Consider the following 21,123-nt stretch of genomic DNA (forward strand, 5'->3'; position numbering starts at 1 on the left):
TGTAGCCTACACTGATTAACAACTATTACTATTAATGGCAGCAAGTCATTAATTGTTTTATTGTCTTGTAAATATAAAACACTTTTTGATTTTAAATCAGTCAAATTATGTTAATATTTTACTGAACTGGGAAGAATGTTTTCTTTAACATTTAATTAACTAGTTTTGTTAGATTGATTAATTTTATATTTTAGTCACAGTTTAACTGTCATGCCATTAATCCTGAAGTTTTCAGCATGCTGGTCTCCCATTTATATGTGGCATGCCAGTCATTCTGCAAAAATACTGTAACAAAATATTGCTAGCTGTAAGATTTTGAAATTTAATTTGTAAATAAANATAAATAGTTTGAGAAAAATTAATCCATTGGCTATTGTGATCACTAGATTTGAGGCTAATTGAGTTTTTACTTTGACACTTTTTATATGCAGTAGATTATCCATTAGACATTACTGTTGATCCATGCATTCTCTTTCATAGTTGTTCTGTTTCTTTTATCAACAACATAGGGAAGTGTTATTTACTTCTATAAGTAACTTATTTTATATTGCTATAATTTGCTCTATTTATAGTTTAAAATATTTTATTTTTTCATTATATTATTCTGTATTAGACTTTTCTCATTATCTTATTAAAAGATATCAAAATTTTTAAAATATAGTTTCATACTATTGTATTTTATTTAAATGCGTATATGCTGTGATCTTTTATTTGTGGAAGATATAGGTCCTTTTCATATGATCCAGTTTGAAACTGTGAACATATCTAGCCATGGCACCATAAATTGGCATTGACTGACTATTTGTATGCTTTTTCCTATATTTTTTTATTTTATCCAATATAATTACAGTGGCGCGTCGATTATCCGAATCAATTGGGGACTGGGGTTGTTCGGAAGATCGATGTTTTGGATAACCAGTTATGTACTAAAAAATATATTAATTTATCCCATCTTGACATTTTTCTCCATTGCGTGTTGCTTTGTGTTAAATTTTTGTCAATGTTAAGCCTAACGAAGACTATTGTATCGTTAAAAATTATTTTTTTTATTTTGTACGAACAAAATAAATATATTGACAAATATAAAAACAAAAAATTATACTTCAGAAGTTAATTTAGTATAAAAAACATAAAATATTTGAGTAGCCCAAGACATAGCCAAAGATTGCAGTGCCACAGCACTAGCGAAAATTTAAATTTGCCGACTGGAATTCTTTCGGATAATTGATGTTTCGGATGATCGACTTTCGGATAATCGACGCTCTACTGTATTTTGTTTATCTTTGATAATTTTTAAGTAATTAAAATTATTGACTTTTGAGACAAGTCTAGTACTACTAAGAAATTGTGGCAATTCAAATTTATTAGCTAATATTTGCTACTTTCCATCCTCATTAATATTTTACTGTATAATGTACATCATATAATTGGATAATTTAAAATATGGAAAAAAGACAGACTTTTATCTTTTATCTGTGTACAGTTTTGCTATTAGGTAATAATATAATTTAATTGAAATTATCAGATTGTTAAATTGCTTCAACTAGCACAGTGTTGGACTGATTTCCCAAAGGTCAGAAGTTTAAATTTATTATTCAGCAATTTCTACAACTTTGATAATTGACTCAATAATCTTTTTATCTACCCAGTTTTGGCTATATATATTGGAAGTTACACTGATCAAGCAAAATATTAATATCATATGAAGACATAATGATAGAAGCTGGGAGGTTCCATTTGAACACGCATATGTCAACTGCTTCATAAGCAAGAAACCATCATGAAGAACTGTAAGTTATGTTTAAAGCAGCCAAAATGACAGAATTTGTCCTCTGTCAGACTTGCTTTGACAGAGGACAAATTCTGATGGCAAGATGGCTGGAAACAAGTATCTCCAAAACAATGAGGCTGAGATGAGGTGTTTCCATGCAGTCATGGTGAGCATCTACCAGGAATGGTCTGAAAAGGGGAGAAATCTTAAACCTTCACCAAGACGTTGATCAATTGCACCTTATTGACACCAGTGAAAACTGAACCAGCTTGTAAAAAGCAACAGAATGGCAAATGTTGTACAAATTGCAGATGAATTTAATGAAGAAAACAATAGAAAGGTATCCCAATGCAAAGTGCACAGAACATTGTTGCACATGAAGCTATGCAGCTATTGGCCCATCAAAGAGTCTTATGCTAACACCAATGCATTGTTGACAGTGCCTAAATGGTCAGATGACCACTGCAAATGCTATTGATAATGGGCTAGTGGACCTTGAATTAGTGAAAGAAGGTTTTTTTGGTCTGACAAATTTCACTGTGTTATTTACTAGAAGAGGAACTTGACACCTGGATGCACTGTTGGACAAAACCAAGCTGATGGAGGTCATGCAATGTTGTAGAGCAGCGCTGTCCAACTTAGTATAGCCCGTGGGCCATATTTTCTTCACCAAACATTTTGGGGGCCAAGAAGGTTGATAAACCACATAACATTTGCATAGTGCTACGGTTCAGTAAGCACTAATTGGTCAGCGAGTCCAATGTTGACACTATAAAAAGGCAACAGTTCGACACACCGGATATACGTCACTCTTGTCTAAGTTCGACTTGGGAATTTTTTTGTTCAATGATAAATGTGAATTCTTCTTCCTGGAAAAATAAGACATTTTCTGAAAATAAGACCTAGCGCATTTTTCAGAGCAAAAATTAATATAAGACACTGTCTTATTTTCGGGGAAACACAGTAATAAAATAATTTTAATAATAATAATTTAGTAACATAAATTTATTCATAGTAAAATGTACTCGTGGGCCGTAAAAATTATTTGGCGGGCCGCCAGTTGGACAGCGCTGTTGTAGAGGATATTCTGTTGGGAAGCCTTAGGTCTCATCATTTCTGTAGATCACATTTTGATAAGATACACTTACACTTACAAATATTATTGTTGACCAAGTATATTCTTTCATGAGCATGACATTCTTTGTCCTTTTGAAAAAGATCATTTCTATCAATGTATTTTGCCATAAGGTGCATAATGTTTGGAAGTAGTTTGAGGAACATGATCAGGAGTTTGACAAGTTGTCTTGGCAGCCAAATTTGCCAGATCCCAATCTCCATTCTCAAAATCTTAGTTGTGTAACTGTTCATTGTTCTTACCTTGGAGAGTCTGAGCTGTTTTAACAGCATGTAGTAGAGCAATAGCATTTTAAGCATGTAGTCATAATATTTTACTAGATCAGTGTATATGTAAGCTTTCATTAAATCATCATTACTATATAAAAGTTTAATTTTGCTTTTAGCATCCATCATTGCAAATATTTTTACATAAAATGATTAGAAATTTATTAATTTTTATAAGTGTTGTTTATAAATTAAAAAAATGCTGAAATGATGACTGTTGAATAATGGATTTAAACTAGTGATATGAATCAGGTTTTGAGAGATGTTTTAGTATAAAGCCAAAACAACTACCATATGAGATTGGGCTATTTTCCAGTGATTATGATTATAATTACTAATTAATTTGTCCTAGAGGGAGACATTAGGCACATATTAAATTTAATATGAGATGGTACCTAATGCCTCCCTCTAGGACAAATTAATTAAAATTATAATTGGGCTATTATCCGGCAATCTGATATGGCTGTTGGCTTAGCTTTAAACTAGTGATCTTTGAGAAACTAGTCCAATATCATACTAAATGTATCCAGTAGTAGTTAATGAAATTAGAAACTGGATTATTTATATGATGGCAATATTGAAAGCACATAACTTCTCCTTATATGTAATTAAAATCTCTTACAATGATATAATACAAATTACAATGTCAAATAGTTGATATACATCATATTGTTTTTTTGCTTATCAACTATTTGACATAGAAAATTCTTTTGCTTAATGTTAACAAAATCTATATTTTTGATATTTTTTTCTAAGGTAAGGATACTCTATTCACAAACACTAATTAAACGTTTTATTTTTTATTTATCTTTTATAATTTCATTATTAATAAAAACAGAAGAAAGCTATAGTAAATATTATGTTATTAAATATTTGAATATATCAAAAACATTTCTATTTCATTTTTGATAAAGATTTCTGTGACAATAAAATTATACTACTTTCTAGATATCATCTTTATTATTATCAATTTCTTCTGTTATTAAATATTGATATATTTAATTGATAATAATAAAGATGATATCTAGAAAGTAGTATAATTTTATTGTCACAGAAATCTTCATAAAAAATTAAATAGAAATGTTTTTGATATATTCAAATATTCCTATTTCTAGATCTATATTGTTTAAATTAAAATTTTTTAACGTTTAAATTTTATTCATGAATTAAACAATTTACTTAATTGAACTTCAATTAACTTAATTGAATTCAATTTACTTAAATATTAATTGAATATCTCAATTGTCTATTATCTTGAATTAAATCTTTAAGCACAATGGCTTTTCGAATTTCGGAACTTTTAACCTGAAAAAGATCGAAAAATACGGTCGAAAACATTTGTCGTTTTTTCAATTAAATATTTTACTGGTCACTTAAAGGTTTTTGTGAGTTATTCCATTTTCATATTTGGCTTCATAAAATTTCACCATATAATTGCGAAATGGTTTGAGAGTTAAAATTTTATCTTCAAAAATATTTTAAAAGGCAGCTTTAACAGTGGAAATTGTAATGTTAATGTTTAAGAAAAATGTTTATTATAGTTTGTAATAATTTTATTTTATAAAAATTTCTTTCTTCTTAAATAAATCTTATGTTACTCTAAAGAAATCAGTAGAAGAAACAATTTTTGAAATTAAAAAATTTAAGTATTCCTGTTTAAAAAAATATACTTGCAAAATGTATCTGTTCTAATTACTATTATTTTATAAATCAAAAAATAGTTTTTATTTGGAAAGTTAAACTATTTTTACATTTTAAAAGGAAATTTTAACTTTAACTATTCTATTAATGAAACTATGCATGTTACTTTGTATTTTTCTTTTAATAACAATTATAGTTTAAATATAATAATAACAATTCTTTCAATGATATTTTTAAGATTATTTCATTTATATGATGTGTTGAAAGTTGGTTCAAAAATATTTTATATACTCTAATGCGTATTTTCTTTTCATTTTTTTTCCTTACAAGAAAAATATAACTATATGCAGTGTATCATAAACAGTTTATTGAAAATATTTTGCATGCTGAAAATGGCAAAAATTATTCAGTTTTCTTTCAAATAAAGAAAATACTATCTTTAAATTTATTTACTTTTAAACTTTGTCTTTGCCTGCTGCATCCTATGCATGTCTCAGTTTGTTTGCTTGCATGGCCTAGGCTTCTACTGATACAAGAGAAGGAACAACTCCTCCGTGAACTTCGTAGTATCAACACCAAGAGCCGAACTGAAAGTGAAATTTCTTCTATTCATAATGAAATATCCAAGTTAGAACAGGACCTCAGTAATGCCATGGAGATGTCAAATCGGGCTATTGCTGATAGGTAAGCTATGGGTAACATAAGGTGGCTCTTATTTTCTTTTTGCTGTTCATTGATTGAATTTGTCTCTAAATACTTACATGAATATATTTGGAATTACTTTAGAAACTAGAAAGTAAAATCAAATTTTATTTGCAGATTAAAATTACATGAGCAGAAAAATGTTCTTCTTCAAAAGTTGAGAGATGCAATGCGATTAACAACATTTTTGGAATCGCAATTAAAAAGGTAAACTTTGATTGAATTATTGTTTCATGTTTATTCTGCATTGTTTATTGCATGTTTATTCTGCATGTTTATTATGATATATATATGATATATGATATATTAATGCCTCAAGATAATGAAATAATCAACTAATTCACACACACACACATATATATATATATATATATGAATTAGTTGATTACTTTATTATCTTGAGGCATTAATTTCAATAACAAAACCAAAAGTTTTTTTATTATTTCAAATATTGAATACGTAAAACATTGTTGTTTAACAGATGCTTTACGTATTCTTTAATACTAGTTTCATATTTTCATAATTTTAATTCTTTACATTAAAGATTTCATTAAGACTTAACAATATCAGATCTAAACTATTAATATTATAAAACAGAAATTCAATTAAATAAATTGTCAATTTTCAAGATATCTTTTCTTAATTCAAAATATTTCTTCTAAACAAAAATATTGAGAGTTTATTTTCATCATGTTTTGATAAATGCATAGACTACAATACAAAAAATCTACTTCTTTCTAAAACAGAGGTGCAAAAGTAGAAATGAAATGTAATGTAGTTTAGTAAATGACAAGTTTTGCATTGGAAATATTTTTGCTCAAGAAAACCACTTTCAACATTATATTTCATATTCCACAACTCTTAAATATTTGTTAGTTTTTTTTTCATATCTTTTTGAAATCAATTCCTATTGTTTGAGTTAGTTATCACTATGGTTATCAATTTCTCTTAAATAATAATAATAAATTTCATATTAAATTAACAAAGCAAAGATAAAAATTTTGGTTGATTTACCAGAGGCAAAAATTTTTAAGAAGTTAAAGATTCATTTTTTTATTTAAAATACAATAACAGTATAAACATGTCAAGCATTTAATATTGTAATTAATTTTTTTAAGGCAATATTTTTATTAAATTAAATATTTTTACATTTATTTTTATTCTGTAGTGTATCTACAAGTTCATTATCAATGTCTTCAAGCAGTTCTCTTGGATCTTTGAGCACTGGTTCTCTTTCAGCAAGCAGCAAAGGTTCTTTAAGCAGTTTAAGTTTTACAGATATTTATGGTCTTCCTCAATGTTCTGTAGATCCATCTCTTCAAGATCTTCATAAAAGAGTTGGTCATCTGCTGCAAGGTAGCACACAAAGTATAGCATCTTCCTCAGTAGGTTATGAAGATTCTCAGTCTGTTCCATTTGGTCAAAATCAAAGTGGACCTTCACTTTCACCTCGATCTTCATTATCATCAATTTCACCACCTGTTTCACCATATGAATATGGTCCACCTCCTACTTACGAACAAACAAATACAGAAAAAATTAGAAAGTCACAAAAATTAGAAGAAAAATTTAATGACTTCAAATTATTACCAGGACTTATTGAATCATGCCGTTTAGAACAGGGAATGACCATTGATACAAACATTCGGCAATTACAGTCTGCACCTGCTGTATCTCATCAAAATCGGCCATCTTTTAATTCATTATCTGCAGCTGATCCTCATCTACCTAAAAATATCTATGATTCTGGGAGTGATGTTACAAGTAATCCACCACTTAGTCCCATATGTGAATTATCTACAGATCAAGATGAATTACAAGCCACAGGCTTAGCTATTTCAAATAACAGAAGTGTTTCAGCAGCAGTTAGTGATGAATCAGTTGCTGGAGATAGTGGAGTTTTTGAAGCATCAAATAAAAGGTATATTTTTAATTATTTTTATATTTAATCAATATATATAATTATTATTTTTTCTTTATAATTTAACCAAAATCTCTTAATTATTTAAAATAAAAATTTGAGATGCTAAGTATGTTCAGTTTTTGAAAATAAAATTTAATATATTACTGTAATGTACTAACTTGTAAAATTAACGCACAAATCTGAAAATCAACGTTTTTTTAATAATTAACAACAATATCTGTTAAGATTATTATGTTACCATGAAATGTTCAGTTGATCAAAGTTTGTCTTTCTTTCAAAAAAAACAAAATTTTTATTAATATTTAATAGTACAGTTGTAATTTCTGTAAACCTAAAAAACTTGCAAATGCATCATTATGAAACAAAAAATAAAATATTGACTCTAAAAATTATTCATTTTGATGATCTATTGTATATAATAAATATATCTTCAATATAACAAATTAACCAATTTAATATTTTTGATTTAATTCATGAATTTCAATATAACAAACTTAAACAGCTATCATTGAGCTCGAGCTAATAGAATTTGTGTTGAAATGAAAGAATATATGCAAGAAAAAATATTACATAAATATTTTCATAACAATTTCTGAGCAAATATTGAACAGTTTTGCATACAGTGAGATGAGATAGAAAAATTTATATTTTTTATCATAGAGAAGATTTAAAAAATTAATGTAATGACTAGAAACAAACAGCAGCACAATTTCTGTAAAAGTTCTGAAATAAAATTGAGTATCATCTAATGAAGTTCAATCAGTTTTGTAATTTTAATTTTTAGAAATATAGATACCTAGAAAACAAAAATAATCAATATTGTAAATCGTCATCGTCGTCATTATTTTAAAATATTGAAATTAGCAACACCTTTTCAAAACATGAATAAAAGTTAAAATTATAGAATAAAGAAGCAAAGAAAAAGTAAAGAAGAGAAAAGGAAGTAGAAANGATATTACAAAATACTTTCATATAAAAAAAAATATATATATATTAAACTATAAACTGAAAATAACCCCAGAATTCATTAACGTTTTTCAAATATATTACGAGGGCAGGCTGAAAAGTAATGCACACATGCTTGTAGAGCACAAACGAAATGATTTTCAGAAGCGTGTCAGGTGCCATATGGAAGTAACATTCCCCCTCTATGTGCATGCGCAGTTTGAGGTTGTTGCGTTCATTCAGTATATTTTGAGAAGCGGAAATATGGAGACATGTTCTAGTGCTATGTCAACGTGAGTTAAACAGCGTGCTGTTATCGAATTTTTAAGTGCTGGAAAAGAATGTTTTATATAATCTTGCACAAAGTCACAATTGTAGGAAGAATGGGTGATTGTAAGGAAGTGAGGGAAACAGTTTTAAATGATGAAAGAAATATATTGAGGATTTTGCAGTGTTCTCATTTGTAGAAGCAAATTTATAATTTAGTTTCTTATGTCTGTTATTTAATAACTGTTCTCCTATTTTTTTCAGATTGGGTGGTGATTGTCTTGGTTTAAGTGAAATGAATTTAGAAACTGCCCAGGTGCAAGTGAAATTGAGGTAAAATAAGATTTCAAAGTTCATCTAATAATATTACACTTAAAACTGACTCACTTACATAGCAAAATCAAGAAAGTATTTTATATTATTGTATTTACTTGAATAATCTGCACCCTCCAGTAGTCTGCACATCCCATTTTTTAAGATAAATTAAATTTAACATTTAACCAGTATTACATATTTAATAAATTTTAATAATTTATGATTGCAACATAATAGCAACCTTTACTCTCACTGTTTTGTAGCATTCAATATGATGATGCTCAGTTACAAGTCCACATGATATTAAATGATGATATACAAATAATTTATATCTGATAAAAAATAAATTATAATAAATTAACTTGCTAATTGTAGATAATACAATTACTACAAATTAAATGGAAGTAAGACTTCTTTACATTGTTTAATTTGAATTGAAGGTGAAAACATGCTAATAGTCCATTATCTTAAACTAAGTGGTAATATAGGTATAATGATTATTTATTCTCAGTCTCAGTTATATTTAACTTACATTATTACATTATCTTCATCTTCACAAAAAATTCTTATTATTAAGAATTTTGCATTATTATGTTTGTAACTATTGATTACATACTGTCATTATATTAAGCAAAGTCATTCAGTTGATAAGCAAAATTTCTCACTAGCAAAGTAAGCAAAATGCTTAGTAACTGGAAGCACTTTGGATTTTGCAAACCAAATTTTTTGAAATAATTGAGCACTCCAACTTTTTGTTAGTGTTTTGGAAAAATATGCACATATTATTTGAGTAAATACAGTGGTTTTTTTTAAAATACAGTTTATTAAATCATAATGTGCAGTTTTGAGAAATTCAGTATCATGTGTAATGTTTGATAAAGAATATTTAAGAACGTGTTGAATTTTTGATTTTATATGATTGAAGGGATAGTGAATGTGTAGTACACAGACAAACAGTTTAGCGTTGTTAAATTTGCAAGATAGCTGAACATCTATTATTTGAATTAATATTGCATAAGCTTGAAGTGGATTTGTTTTAAGTGAAACACACTATGGTAATTCATATTAACATGATTCATTTTTTTAATACTAATATATTGTAAACAATTATTTTATATACATTTTATACATAAAATAAGTAATGATAATGGTCATAATTTTTAATATATTTTAAAAGTTAAAAAATATTTTTTCATTAGTATTGGTTTTTCAAGATTGGTATGGGGGATGGAACTGTTCTATCATATACATCACTACAGTGCATTCACACGTAACATATAATTAAATTCTACATTTGGTTTATTTATTGGGTTTTGAGGTGGGCTACCCTAAAACATTATTAAAATGCATTTTAATTGGACTTAGATATGTCTTCATCAAGATAACTTTGACTTCTATCTTGATTAGAAGTAGAACAAATTTGAGGACCATACAATGCATTTAAAAATACTTTTTTCACTGTAATACTGTATACTTTAATAATACTGTAGAAGAGTTCATCTTTAAACACTTACTGTATATGAAGTTGACAGTTCAATGACTGTCAGCATAATAATTTTTCAGAAATTTTGTAACTACAAGTTCAACCAGAAACATTGTATTTTTTTGGTATAATTCTTAATAATAACAAAACACTTTTATTGTTATTGATTACATTTCATGCATGTAATTGCATTATCACAAATTTTATCAAAGTTTTTAAGTTTTATTAGTTGTTATGAGATTTGACATTACATTTGATAAAAAACAAAAAGCCCATTCTTCTAATACATGTAAAAGTTTGGTATTTTAATTTTTTTTCTTTTTTAGAAAAAAAGTGCATTGGCAAAAAAGATGTTTATGGTTTAAATTTTTAAATAATATTACATATAAGAGTAATTTGAATACTTTGTTAAAATATTTATTATTAAGCAGACAAATTATACAGTATTTATATGAGGGTAGGCTGAAAAGTAATGCACACATGCTTGTAGAGTGCAAACAAAATGATTTTCAGAAGCGTGCCAGGTGACATATGGAAGTAACATTCCCCCTCTATGCACATGCGCAGTTTGAGGTTGTTGTGTTCATTCAGTATATTTTGAGAAGCGGAAATATGGAGACATGTTCTAGTGCTATGTCAACATGAGTTAAACAGCGTGCTGTTATCGAATTTTTAAGTGCTGGAAAAGTGACTCCTACTGAGATTCATCATTTTTTTAAAGGCTGTTTATGGTGACAATGCTGTTGATAGGTTTACTGTAAATCGATGGATAATAAAATTTTGTGGTTGCAAGCCTGGAAAAGCTATAATTGTTGATAAAACATGCAGCTGACGTCCGATCACTGCCACAGACGATTACTGTTGCTCCTCATTGCAATGTTTAATTCTTCTCAGTACATACAGACTTTAAAACACCTCCAACATTGAGTTTGTCGTGTTAGAGGCAGCCTGACACCAATAATCTTGCAACGTGACAACACTCGTCCACATACCTCGCACACAACTGGAGAGGCTCTGCAAAACCTGAAGTTTGAACTGATTCCACACCTTCCTTATTCCCCTGATCTTGCACCTTGTGATTTTTATTTTTTTCCTCTACTCAAGAGAGACCTCAAGGGTGATCATTATACCTTGGATAATGAGGTGAAGGCAGCTGTCAAGTCCTGGATTCGAGAAAAGTCTGAAGAATTTTTCAGTGACAGAATGAAAAAACTTGTTACATATTGGGATAAATGTGTTAGCCTTAACGGTGACTATGTTGAAAAATAAATATATGATTTTGAAGCGTGTTCTACAAGCATGTGTGCATTAGTTTTCAGCCTACCCATGTGTATATATATGTATGAGTTTGGAGACAGGGTATAGCAGACCCATGATGATTCCTTGATTATCTTACAACAGAGAAGAGACGTTGTATTGCCACAGTAGATCATATGTGTTACAGTATATTCTGGTATTGTGAGCAAGCTTCATAGTGATCTGGAATTTGTGGAAAATGACTTTTATTGAGCAGTGTATTAATATTAAGTTTTGCATTGAAACTTATAACATGTTGAAAGAAATTTATAGCGATAACACCCTGTCATGGTCAAAAGTCTTGAATGGTAGGAAAGAGGCCAAAGACAATGTTTGTAGTGGGCATCTAGTGTCAGCTCACATGGCTGATAACATTTCAAAGATTGCTGCAATTGCACACATAAGATACCAGGTGATGAAATAAATAACTGAAGTTGCTGGGATATCAGAGACCATATGGTATGTCAGTTGAAATTGATGTGTCAGTGCAGCCCATGAAGGTTAACAGCAAACCAGTTGGATGTATCAATGAAAATAATGGAAATCTCATCACTGTTGCTGACCAAGACCTGCAATTTTTGAGCATAATAATAATGGAGGAGGAAAAGTAGTGCTTCCTGTTCAATCCACAGACCAAATGGACCAATTTCACAAAAATTGCAGGAAAGGCAAGATAAATTTAAAAAAAAACTTTCTACCATAATCTGACTATACAAACAACTAGTCCTTTTTTTCCTATGTACATCCTCTTTTAATTCAAATCCAGGAACTATAAACAGCAGGTGATTTGAAGTAAAACTTCTAAAACACACATATAATCAAGATCATTTTTAATAGTATTTAACAGGAATGCTGTTGTGAAGAATTTGGGTTTTAGTGTTTGTAGATATCATAGCCTACAAAAAAAGGATCATTTTTAATTGTGAATTTTTTAATAGTATTTGTCTGTTTTAGAAGTTTTTACTTCAAATCACCTGCTGTTTATGGCTCCTGGATTGGAATTAAAAAAGGATGTGCATAGGAAAAAAGGACTCGTCTTAAATTTTCAAATTAACTATAACTCCTGGGGTAATGTACTCAAGCAGTGTAACAGAATGTTACACTGCTTGAGTAAATCTTTGATCTTAACTATGGACCAATCAGTTATGGGTATTTATTACACAATAATGCTCCTGTTCCATGCCACTTTTGGTTTCTAAATTTCATGCTCCTGTTCCAATTCACTTTTGGTTTCTAAGAACTGTTGTCCTAACACACTCACCGCACTCACTTGACCTCTGCCCTGTTTCTTAAAATCATTCAAATTAAAAACTAGAAAATTTTATATAGAAAAATTAATAATTACAGTAGAACAAACAAATTGCGTTATTCAAAATATATTTATTCACTGCAAAACATAGCATACTATCTACTATATTGTTAAAACAATAGAACATAATATCAAAGAAGATTAAGTAGACCAGGGGTTGTCAAACTTTTTTGATCGTCGACCCCCTACAACTTTTCGAAACCTTACATTGACTGACCCCCATCAAAAAGTGTGTGTTAGAAGTAAAAAAAAAAGCACTTACTATTTAAATATATATCTTTTAATTTTTACATTTATTGTACTGTACATATGTTAATAAGTTTTTTAACTGACAATCAATGAGATGGATAAGCTTGATAATTCTTGATAATCCTTAGCAAGATTAGCAATATTCAGTTCAAAATTTGTAAGTTTTAGTCTTTTCGTTGACCCCCCTCCCAATAATGTTATATAGACACGAGAATCAATATTGACCACTTTGGCTACCCCTGAAATAGACTAAATAAATAGTTATTCAATCAGAATTTTGTTCTCTTTTTTTTTTTTTTTTTACTGCTTTAATTCTTGTTCCTCTGATTAAATTTGTTGATGATGATTCTGATTTATCTAATAATCATTATTCTGGAATTTTTAGTGGTAAATACTGAAATTGTGAATTTATAACTAATATATTATTGTCTTATATTTTCAACATGTTTAGAATATTAAAATTATTTTTTTTTGCAAAAAAGAAATAAAAAAGCTAATAATTATTATGGTCAACATAAATTTGTCATATTGAGCTTATAATACAATATACACCTATATGATGATTGTGTTTTATTACTAGAAAATGATATTTTAACAAATATTTTTATTTAAGAAATGCTAAAACATAATAGAATTGAGAAATAATGGTTATGAACTTTTTAGTAATTATTATTAATCACTAAAAAATAGTGATCTGCAATTTGTATTTATAGAAATAACTAATATTGAATTGAAGAAAAAAAATATAATCTTTATTGTCATTCTAGACAAATACTGCTTAATTTATAAATTGTATTGAAATATAAAACTAGATTTTACATAAAATTCATAATTTAAATTTTCAAATTATTTTCATTTAATAGTTATAGTTACAATATAAAATAAATTTATATTAATATTTTTCTTATAAGGTATTCATCTGAAGATGGTCTTCTCCATGTGGGAGTAGAAAGAGCTCGAAATTTAGCAGCTCTATCCGTACCTGAACAACATAAAGTGTAAGTTGTTTATTAAATAATGCAAATTTTAGAATTTTCATATTTGTCTTTTATACACTTTTAAAAAATACGAATAAAATAATTCTGCTGAATGATAACTTTTTTAATTTTATATTTATGTAAAACCTGTATTTATATTTAGTATAATTAATTTTATAAGTGAAAACATCATTGAATATCAAAGTCACTTGAATTATTACTTACTGTTAGTTGTTTAAAAATATATCACTGACATTCTAAAAAATTTTAGTATGAAGAACTGCAATTTGAGTTATTATAATCAAACATTAAAATTCCAAAATAAATTATCAAATATATTTGGTTTTAGTTTAAATACCTNTACATTTGATTTGAAATGATATAGAGAAAAGTATTTTAATGCCTAGAAATCAAAATCCTAGCTTTCAGTATTCACAAATTCTATATTCATGGCATTTTCTGTGTATGTAACCATTAGAAATACAAGAGTTAATGCATTGAATTTTCCAGTCTTCATAATAAGGCAAATTTACTTAAATTTTTATATAAAATTAGATTACTAATTAGATAAATAAATTATAGAAATTTTAAGAACAATAAATGACAAATTCAATTACACTTTTATAAATAATTACAAACCTTTTGCTAAAAGAAGTGTACTGTTATGTACTCTAGTTGCAATATTTTTTAAACCTTTTGGACCATGATAGACTGCATACATAGCTGACATATTAGCTAGTAATGCCTGTATAAAATATATATTTATTAAAATGTTATTAAATATATACCATAATTTCCTGCCTATAATCTGTAAATAGCATGTAAAAAAATATTCTGACTATCTTGGTGCAGATTAACAGTAGTTATATATAATCTGAGACAATTTTTCACAATGTTAAAAAGTGGTTTTAACATTATTTTACTTTTTGTTTTATAAACAAGTTGTGGTAATGTGGTAAGTGAATGAAGCTCCTTAATAAAACATATTTTCAAGAAACAGTTTTGAATATTTAAGCTTAGATAATCAATAATGATTAACATTATCTGACCTTGATAAGAAATCAGGATGATATGACAAGACTTGATATTTTTATTGCTGACATGAAGATATTCAGAAGCCTGTTCCAATGATTGATCTAGAAAGTTCTTATAGAAGTTGTTGAATTATAATATTTTTATTAATTCAACATTCAGACACACATGGGTAGTATGTTCAAAACAAAAAAAAATTGAGTACTAATTGCTCCCACCCAAAAATTGCTAAACACAAATAAGATTACGAGTTGTTATACAGTATGCATTTATTGGCCACTATGATTTATTTAATATTTACATGTTACACCATGCTGTTAGTAAGATCAACTGATTGTCTGAACTCAAAAAATAATTTATTGTAATAAGATTGATTTATGATTTCTAGACTTAGACTTTGTTATGACAGCAAAAACTAGTATAATTCTGGATTTTAAAATTTAATTGTACTGCTTTAAAATAAATTATTTAAAGCCAGACAATCTATCAATTGTTTGGTTTTAATCAAAAATTAGGTTTGTGGAGTTGTAGTTTATATATTAATTATTTAATTTCTTCCCAAAATTTGATGAGAATGTTATTTTGTAACTATTAAAATTGTTATTTCATTGCTTATGCATCAGTAAAGCTACTTAATTACAGTGGAAACTTTGTTAAACATATTTTTTTAATTAGAGAATGTTAAACATTTAAGAGTTCCTTCAAATCTTCATAAACCACAATGATAATGTTATTGCATTTAGTGTCAATTTTGCATATTTTTGAGATTTAACACATCAAAAACTTTATCCTTATCATATGAGCTGAAAATTCATTCTGATTTTTGAAAAAGAAATATACTATATTTCACATTCAGATGGTCAGGGGAGTCATAAAAAGTTCAGTGAATTAGAGAGATCATTTTGCCATCTTGTGATAATGAGAGGACACTATGTTCTATAGTTTTGGCACCTTGTGAAAAATATATTGCTAGACTCAAAGATTGTCATAGCAGATAGAGTAAAGCAATATCAAGTCAATTTTCTATAGATTCTGTAGTCTTGTGAAGCTACAAACCAGAGCATCATGGCAACAAGTAAAAGAAACAAAAGGAAATACTTAATGAACAATAATTATGATTTTGACAAGAAAGGATTTCTTTATGATTCAAATTTAGAAACTGCAATGATTGAAAACACATCAAATCCTCAATAGGAAACAACTTGTTTTTTGTTGAGCATAACAGTTTATTATTCTTTGTGTAAAACTTATTTAGAGGTGCTGATTGTTGTACATTATATTGTGAGAAATAAATGCTTTTATGGAAGCTTTAATACTGGTAATATATGTTTTATTTCTTTATCCATTCTGAATACATGCATGTTTTTTAAGGATATTTGGATTTTAATGTAATCTTTTTTTCAAGGAACCAGTTAAAAAGTATGTTAAAATGTTTGTTATTACCTACTTTGCATCCTTGTTTACAGTAGAAACTAACTTTTTTTAATGAAAATTTGTCCTCCTGGATTTTATGACAACTATTTTTTTTCTTTTTCTTTGGACAATGAAAAATTGCTCCTGCAGATTATATATTGCTGAGGATTATGGACAGGAAATTTCAATACTTTTATTATAATTAAAGCAATTACATAGTATACATTTAAATTTATTTATATTTTAGATGTATTAAAGTGGCATTATTACCAAGTTCACATGATATATTAGATAACTTTAGTACTGCCCCAATTGATACTCTTGGAAAGCCAACAATTGGTGAAAACTTCAGATTTCCTATACCTTGGTCAAAATTATATACCAAAACTTTACAAGTTAATATTTGGTCTATATCATCAACTAATGAAGAAGAATGCTTGGTAAGTAATTGTAGTTTAATTCAGTTTTAAAAATTATGAAAAAGAAAACATAACATTGATTAACTTATTGTGTGTAATAATATTTCAGATTTATTTAAAATTTATTGCTGAAATTTTGTCATTAATTTTGAGGCTTAAACATCCATTATATTTAGATTTTTAATGAAATAAATAATTTAAGAATATTCTCTAACATTTGTGTTTATTTTTATATTTTTTATTATTTAGTTTTACTATTGTTGCTATTTTTCATATAATATTGAGATGGAAAAATTTTGAAAATTATTGAGAATGAATATTTCATAAGTTTAAAATATTATTGAGTCAGTATAGTAGGATTAACTTACTGAGTTTAGCTCTTAATTTTTGTTATTTTTGTACTCGTATGTAGAATCAGGGAAAATATACTTTGCTTTCATTAGACATTATCAGATGATGATTAAGATAACCTTTATTATTTTTTAAAGTAAATTAATAGAAAAAAAGAATTTATACATAATCAAATCTATATATACATACAATAAGATTATATAATCAATTATACTGTATTATTGTAAAAATTGCCAATAAACTTCTAGAAATTAGATACCTATATTAGTAAGCTATATGAAATCTATTATATCTAAAAGTATAGTGTACAGGTATACCTCACCTTATGTTGGTAAATCGCCTCTCCTGGAACAAATTAAGTCAAATTTATTTGTCTCTGAATTTACTTGTCAGTAGGCTAAACCACAAATAACCATTCCTAGTTCTGTATTTTATTTAGTTCTTAAACAAATTAGTTCTTAATTAGTACAGAAATAAAGTAAAATTTATCTAAATTTACAAATACGTGTACATACATGTTTACAATTTAGCGATGTTTACAGTACATTGCTGACTCTATTTGTGAATGTGGTTTGCTCTAAGACATTAACCTTACAAAATCATCTTAATTTTAATAACTGTATTTGTTATTTATAAAATATTTTGTGATAGTAGAAAATAAACTAATTTGTGTTAAATCTACCAATATCGAGTGGCACTGACAACGACGCTAAACGGTAGATATTGGAACTACCATGGAAAAAGCCAATATTGAGTTCTTAAACACCACTAAATAAGATGACAACAGAGTCACAGATATTTTCATATTTTGTTCTCTAGGATTTATGATGATTATATTATTGATAACATATACTGTAAATGTATTTTAATATGATTTTGTGCTTTTAATGCTTTTTTAGTGATATTACAACTTCAATATTTGTGGCAGACAGACTTTACGTAAAGTTGAATAAAATGACAAACTTGATTTTTATTTTTCCATATATTTTTTGACAAATGATGTATAATCGAGAACGACTTAACTCAAAACGATGTAACCCAAGGTATACCTGTATACCAGATCTGGCAACTTATGAAAGTCAAATCAAACCCTACTAAGTTAAAAGCACAAATAATCTACTTCACATCTCTGTTCTTTTATAATAGCTCAATAAACTATCCTAATAAAATTAGGCTACAAAATGTAATTATATTTATTTATTGCACAGCAATTAGTGTTCCAGATCATCATCTTTTGGTAAATACAATTTATTATTAATTGCACATGCAATTAATAATAATCTAAATGTAAATTAAATGACACCATTTATTTTTTACCATAACAGAAATGAATTTTATTTCTTTCATTGCAGAAATCATAAATTTTGTTTCTCTTTGGTTCAATTATTTTGCACTTAACTGAAATTGCTTAGGGTGCAGCAAAATAATTACTAAAGTGACATAACCTAGCAATGACCTTCAACCCCAAGAAAACTTTTGTATCCACCATATTTGATCTTATGGAGCATTACAAACTCATAGTGAATAGTTAAGATTTCAGCATGAAAAATGTGAATTTAATACTTCTATCAAAATTACATCATGTTTTTCACATTTTAATTTGGCCATACTTTTCGTGCTCGACTGAAAATGGTATACTGATTGACTTGTTGGTCATCCCTAGTGTATAATATGTACATTGCATTATAATTAAATATTGACATTGATATCATAAAAGTTAGTTATGCCATTAAATTACATTACTAATTAACTTACAAATTTTTAAATATAATAAAAAATATTAAATTTATGAATAATATGAAAAAATTAAATAGAAATGTTAATAATTTCTAAAACTAATACAAAACATTTTTGAATTTTAATATAGGGTAGTTCTCAAGTAAGTTTAGCTGATTTTAATCCTGAAACTACAACTGTGAAATGGTATAATGTGTTGAGTTTCAGATTTATGCAACCTGATCCATTTCCTGATAGAGTTAATAGGGTTAGTATAAAGTAAATATAAAGTAATTTTTATATTCAATTACATTGCTGAAACACTGTACTTAAAATAGATTGCTGATGATCGATCAGAAATTGTAGAAGGTATTCATCCTCGTGTTATGAGTTTAAAAGAAGAAAGTAGTGATGAATCAACTATTATTTCTTCGAAAACTTCAACTCTTACAAGAAACCAAGGTATGTGGTTTTACAGGCATCACTGATTGCAAAAGTTAATGTATACTTATGAAATGAAAACATAAAAATTAAATAGGAAATGATATAGTAGATTCTGGTGGAGTAATGGGTGAAGAGGGCAACGACAGTGATGATAATGATGATGATGACGATGATGATGATGACGAAGAGAATGGAGAAGGACTTGAAGAAAATTTAGTGAATATTACTGAAGAAGGAAAGCTAGTAAGAAAAATTTTATTACAGTTTATATAAATTTAAGTCAGACACTAACTAGAATTATGAGATTTTCAGGTTAGCATGTCCATTACTAATGGTGTTATATTTAAACTTTAATTGTGTATTTTATGGTCTGCATTGAAAATGAAATATCAGCATCTAAAACCCAATAGTTAAAGCCAACAATTGCTGGATTATAATATATATCAGGTTCTATTACTAGTACTATTAATTAATAATTAAATGCTAAGTAATTTGACACTAGAAGTAGGTATTAGGCACTAAATCTTGCTAAATTTAATAATTATAATTAAATTATACTTTTATAATTAATTATAAAAGGTTCTGGAAGAAAAGAATCAGCCCAAAGCAAGACTTGAAGCTGCAACTCATCTTGCGGGTTCAAGACCCCTAAGTGCCATAGTGGGAGTTACAGGCCCTGGGTGCCAAGTAATCTTTATTTGGCACAATAAGTACATTTAAATTAATATTCTGGAAGTGAAGATCAGACTACTGAGTAGCATAATTGGCAACATGACTTTATGGTTTGTGAAAGTTGCAGGTTTAAGTCTCATTCTGGCTAATTCTTTTCTTCCAGAACTTTATTAATTATAATTATTAAATTTAGCATGAGATACTGCCTAATGCCTACCTCTAAAGCCAAATTACTTAGCATTCAATTATTAATAGTATTAGTAATATATAGACATCTATAATACGACAATCATTTGGTTTTGACAATTAAATGCTACTTTAATCTGAAACAAAATATATTGCATTTGAGAATTAAGCCAATTTTTTTTATTGTAAAATATTTTTAGCGTTGAAGAACCTATATGAAGTAACAGGCTATGATATTTATATCAAATTGATTGCTTATGTAATCATTATTTATATTAGATTTCTCTATTAAACATAGTTTTTACTATCTTACTCCCTACACTGTTATTTATGACATTTATAGATGTAATGCATTGGCATTCAAAAAAGACACAAAATATAATCTGCAAATTTTATTGAAAGCAATTAATAATAATCAAATTCTGCTTCATTGAATCAGTATATTATGCAATAATGATTGTCAGCTGTTAATCATTTTTCATATCATGAACTTTACACTATAGCTTGTAATATCAATTTTACCGAAACAGTATTATAACATTTAAAATGCAGATATAGACTGAAACTTGTTAAACTAAAATTCAAAAAAATTCTATTTTAATATTACATT

General features: G+C 27.4%; 1 protein-coding gene across 4 annotated transcripts in view; it reads left to right on the forward strand.

The window, feature by feature from the left end:
• Positions 1-21,123, forward strand: part of LOC111613603 (protein kibra-like) — a 78,770-nt gene that overhangs the window by 47,447 nt on the left and 10,200 nt on the right. The window contains exons 8-16 of one of the 4 annotated variants that reach the window (XM_023354957.1): positions 5,333-5,497; positions 5,633-5,722; positions 6,684-7,436; positions 8,916-8,984; positions 14,215-14,301; positions 16,973-17,165; positions 19,363-19,479; positions 19,550-19,673; positions 19,750-19,898. In XM_023354957.1, the coding sequence (XP_023210725.1) occupies positions 5,333-5,497; positions 5,633-5,722; positions 6,684-7,436; positions 8,916-8,984; positions 14,215-14,301; positions 16,973-17,165; positions 19,363-19,479; positions 19,550-19,673; positions 19,750-19,898 (1,747 nt within the window). The remainder of the gene's footprint in view (positions 1-5,332; positions 5,498-5,632; positions 5,723-6,683; positions 7,437-8,915; positions 8,985-14,214; positions 14,302-16,972; positions 17,166-19,362; positions 19,480-19,549; positions 19,674-19,749; positions 19,899-21,123) is intronic. The other 3 variants (XM_023354964.1, XM_023354973.1, XM_023354981.1) reach the window with 3 other exon arrangements.

This window comes from Centruroides sculpturatus, unplaced genomic scaffold (assembly GCF_000671375.1).
Source record: "Centruroides sculpturatus isolate CEXI.00-Female unplaced genomic scaffold, Cexi_2.0 scaffold2, whole genome shotgun sequence".
Classification (NCBI taxonomy): domain Eukaryota; kingdom Metazoa; phylum Arthropoda; class Arachnida; order Scorpiones; family Buthidae; genus Centruroides; species Centruroides sculpturatus.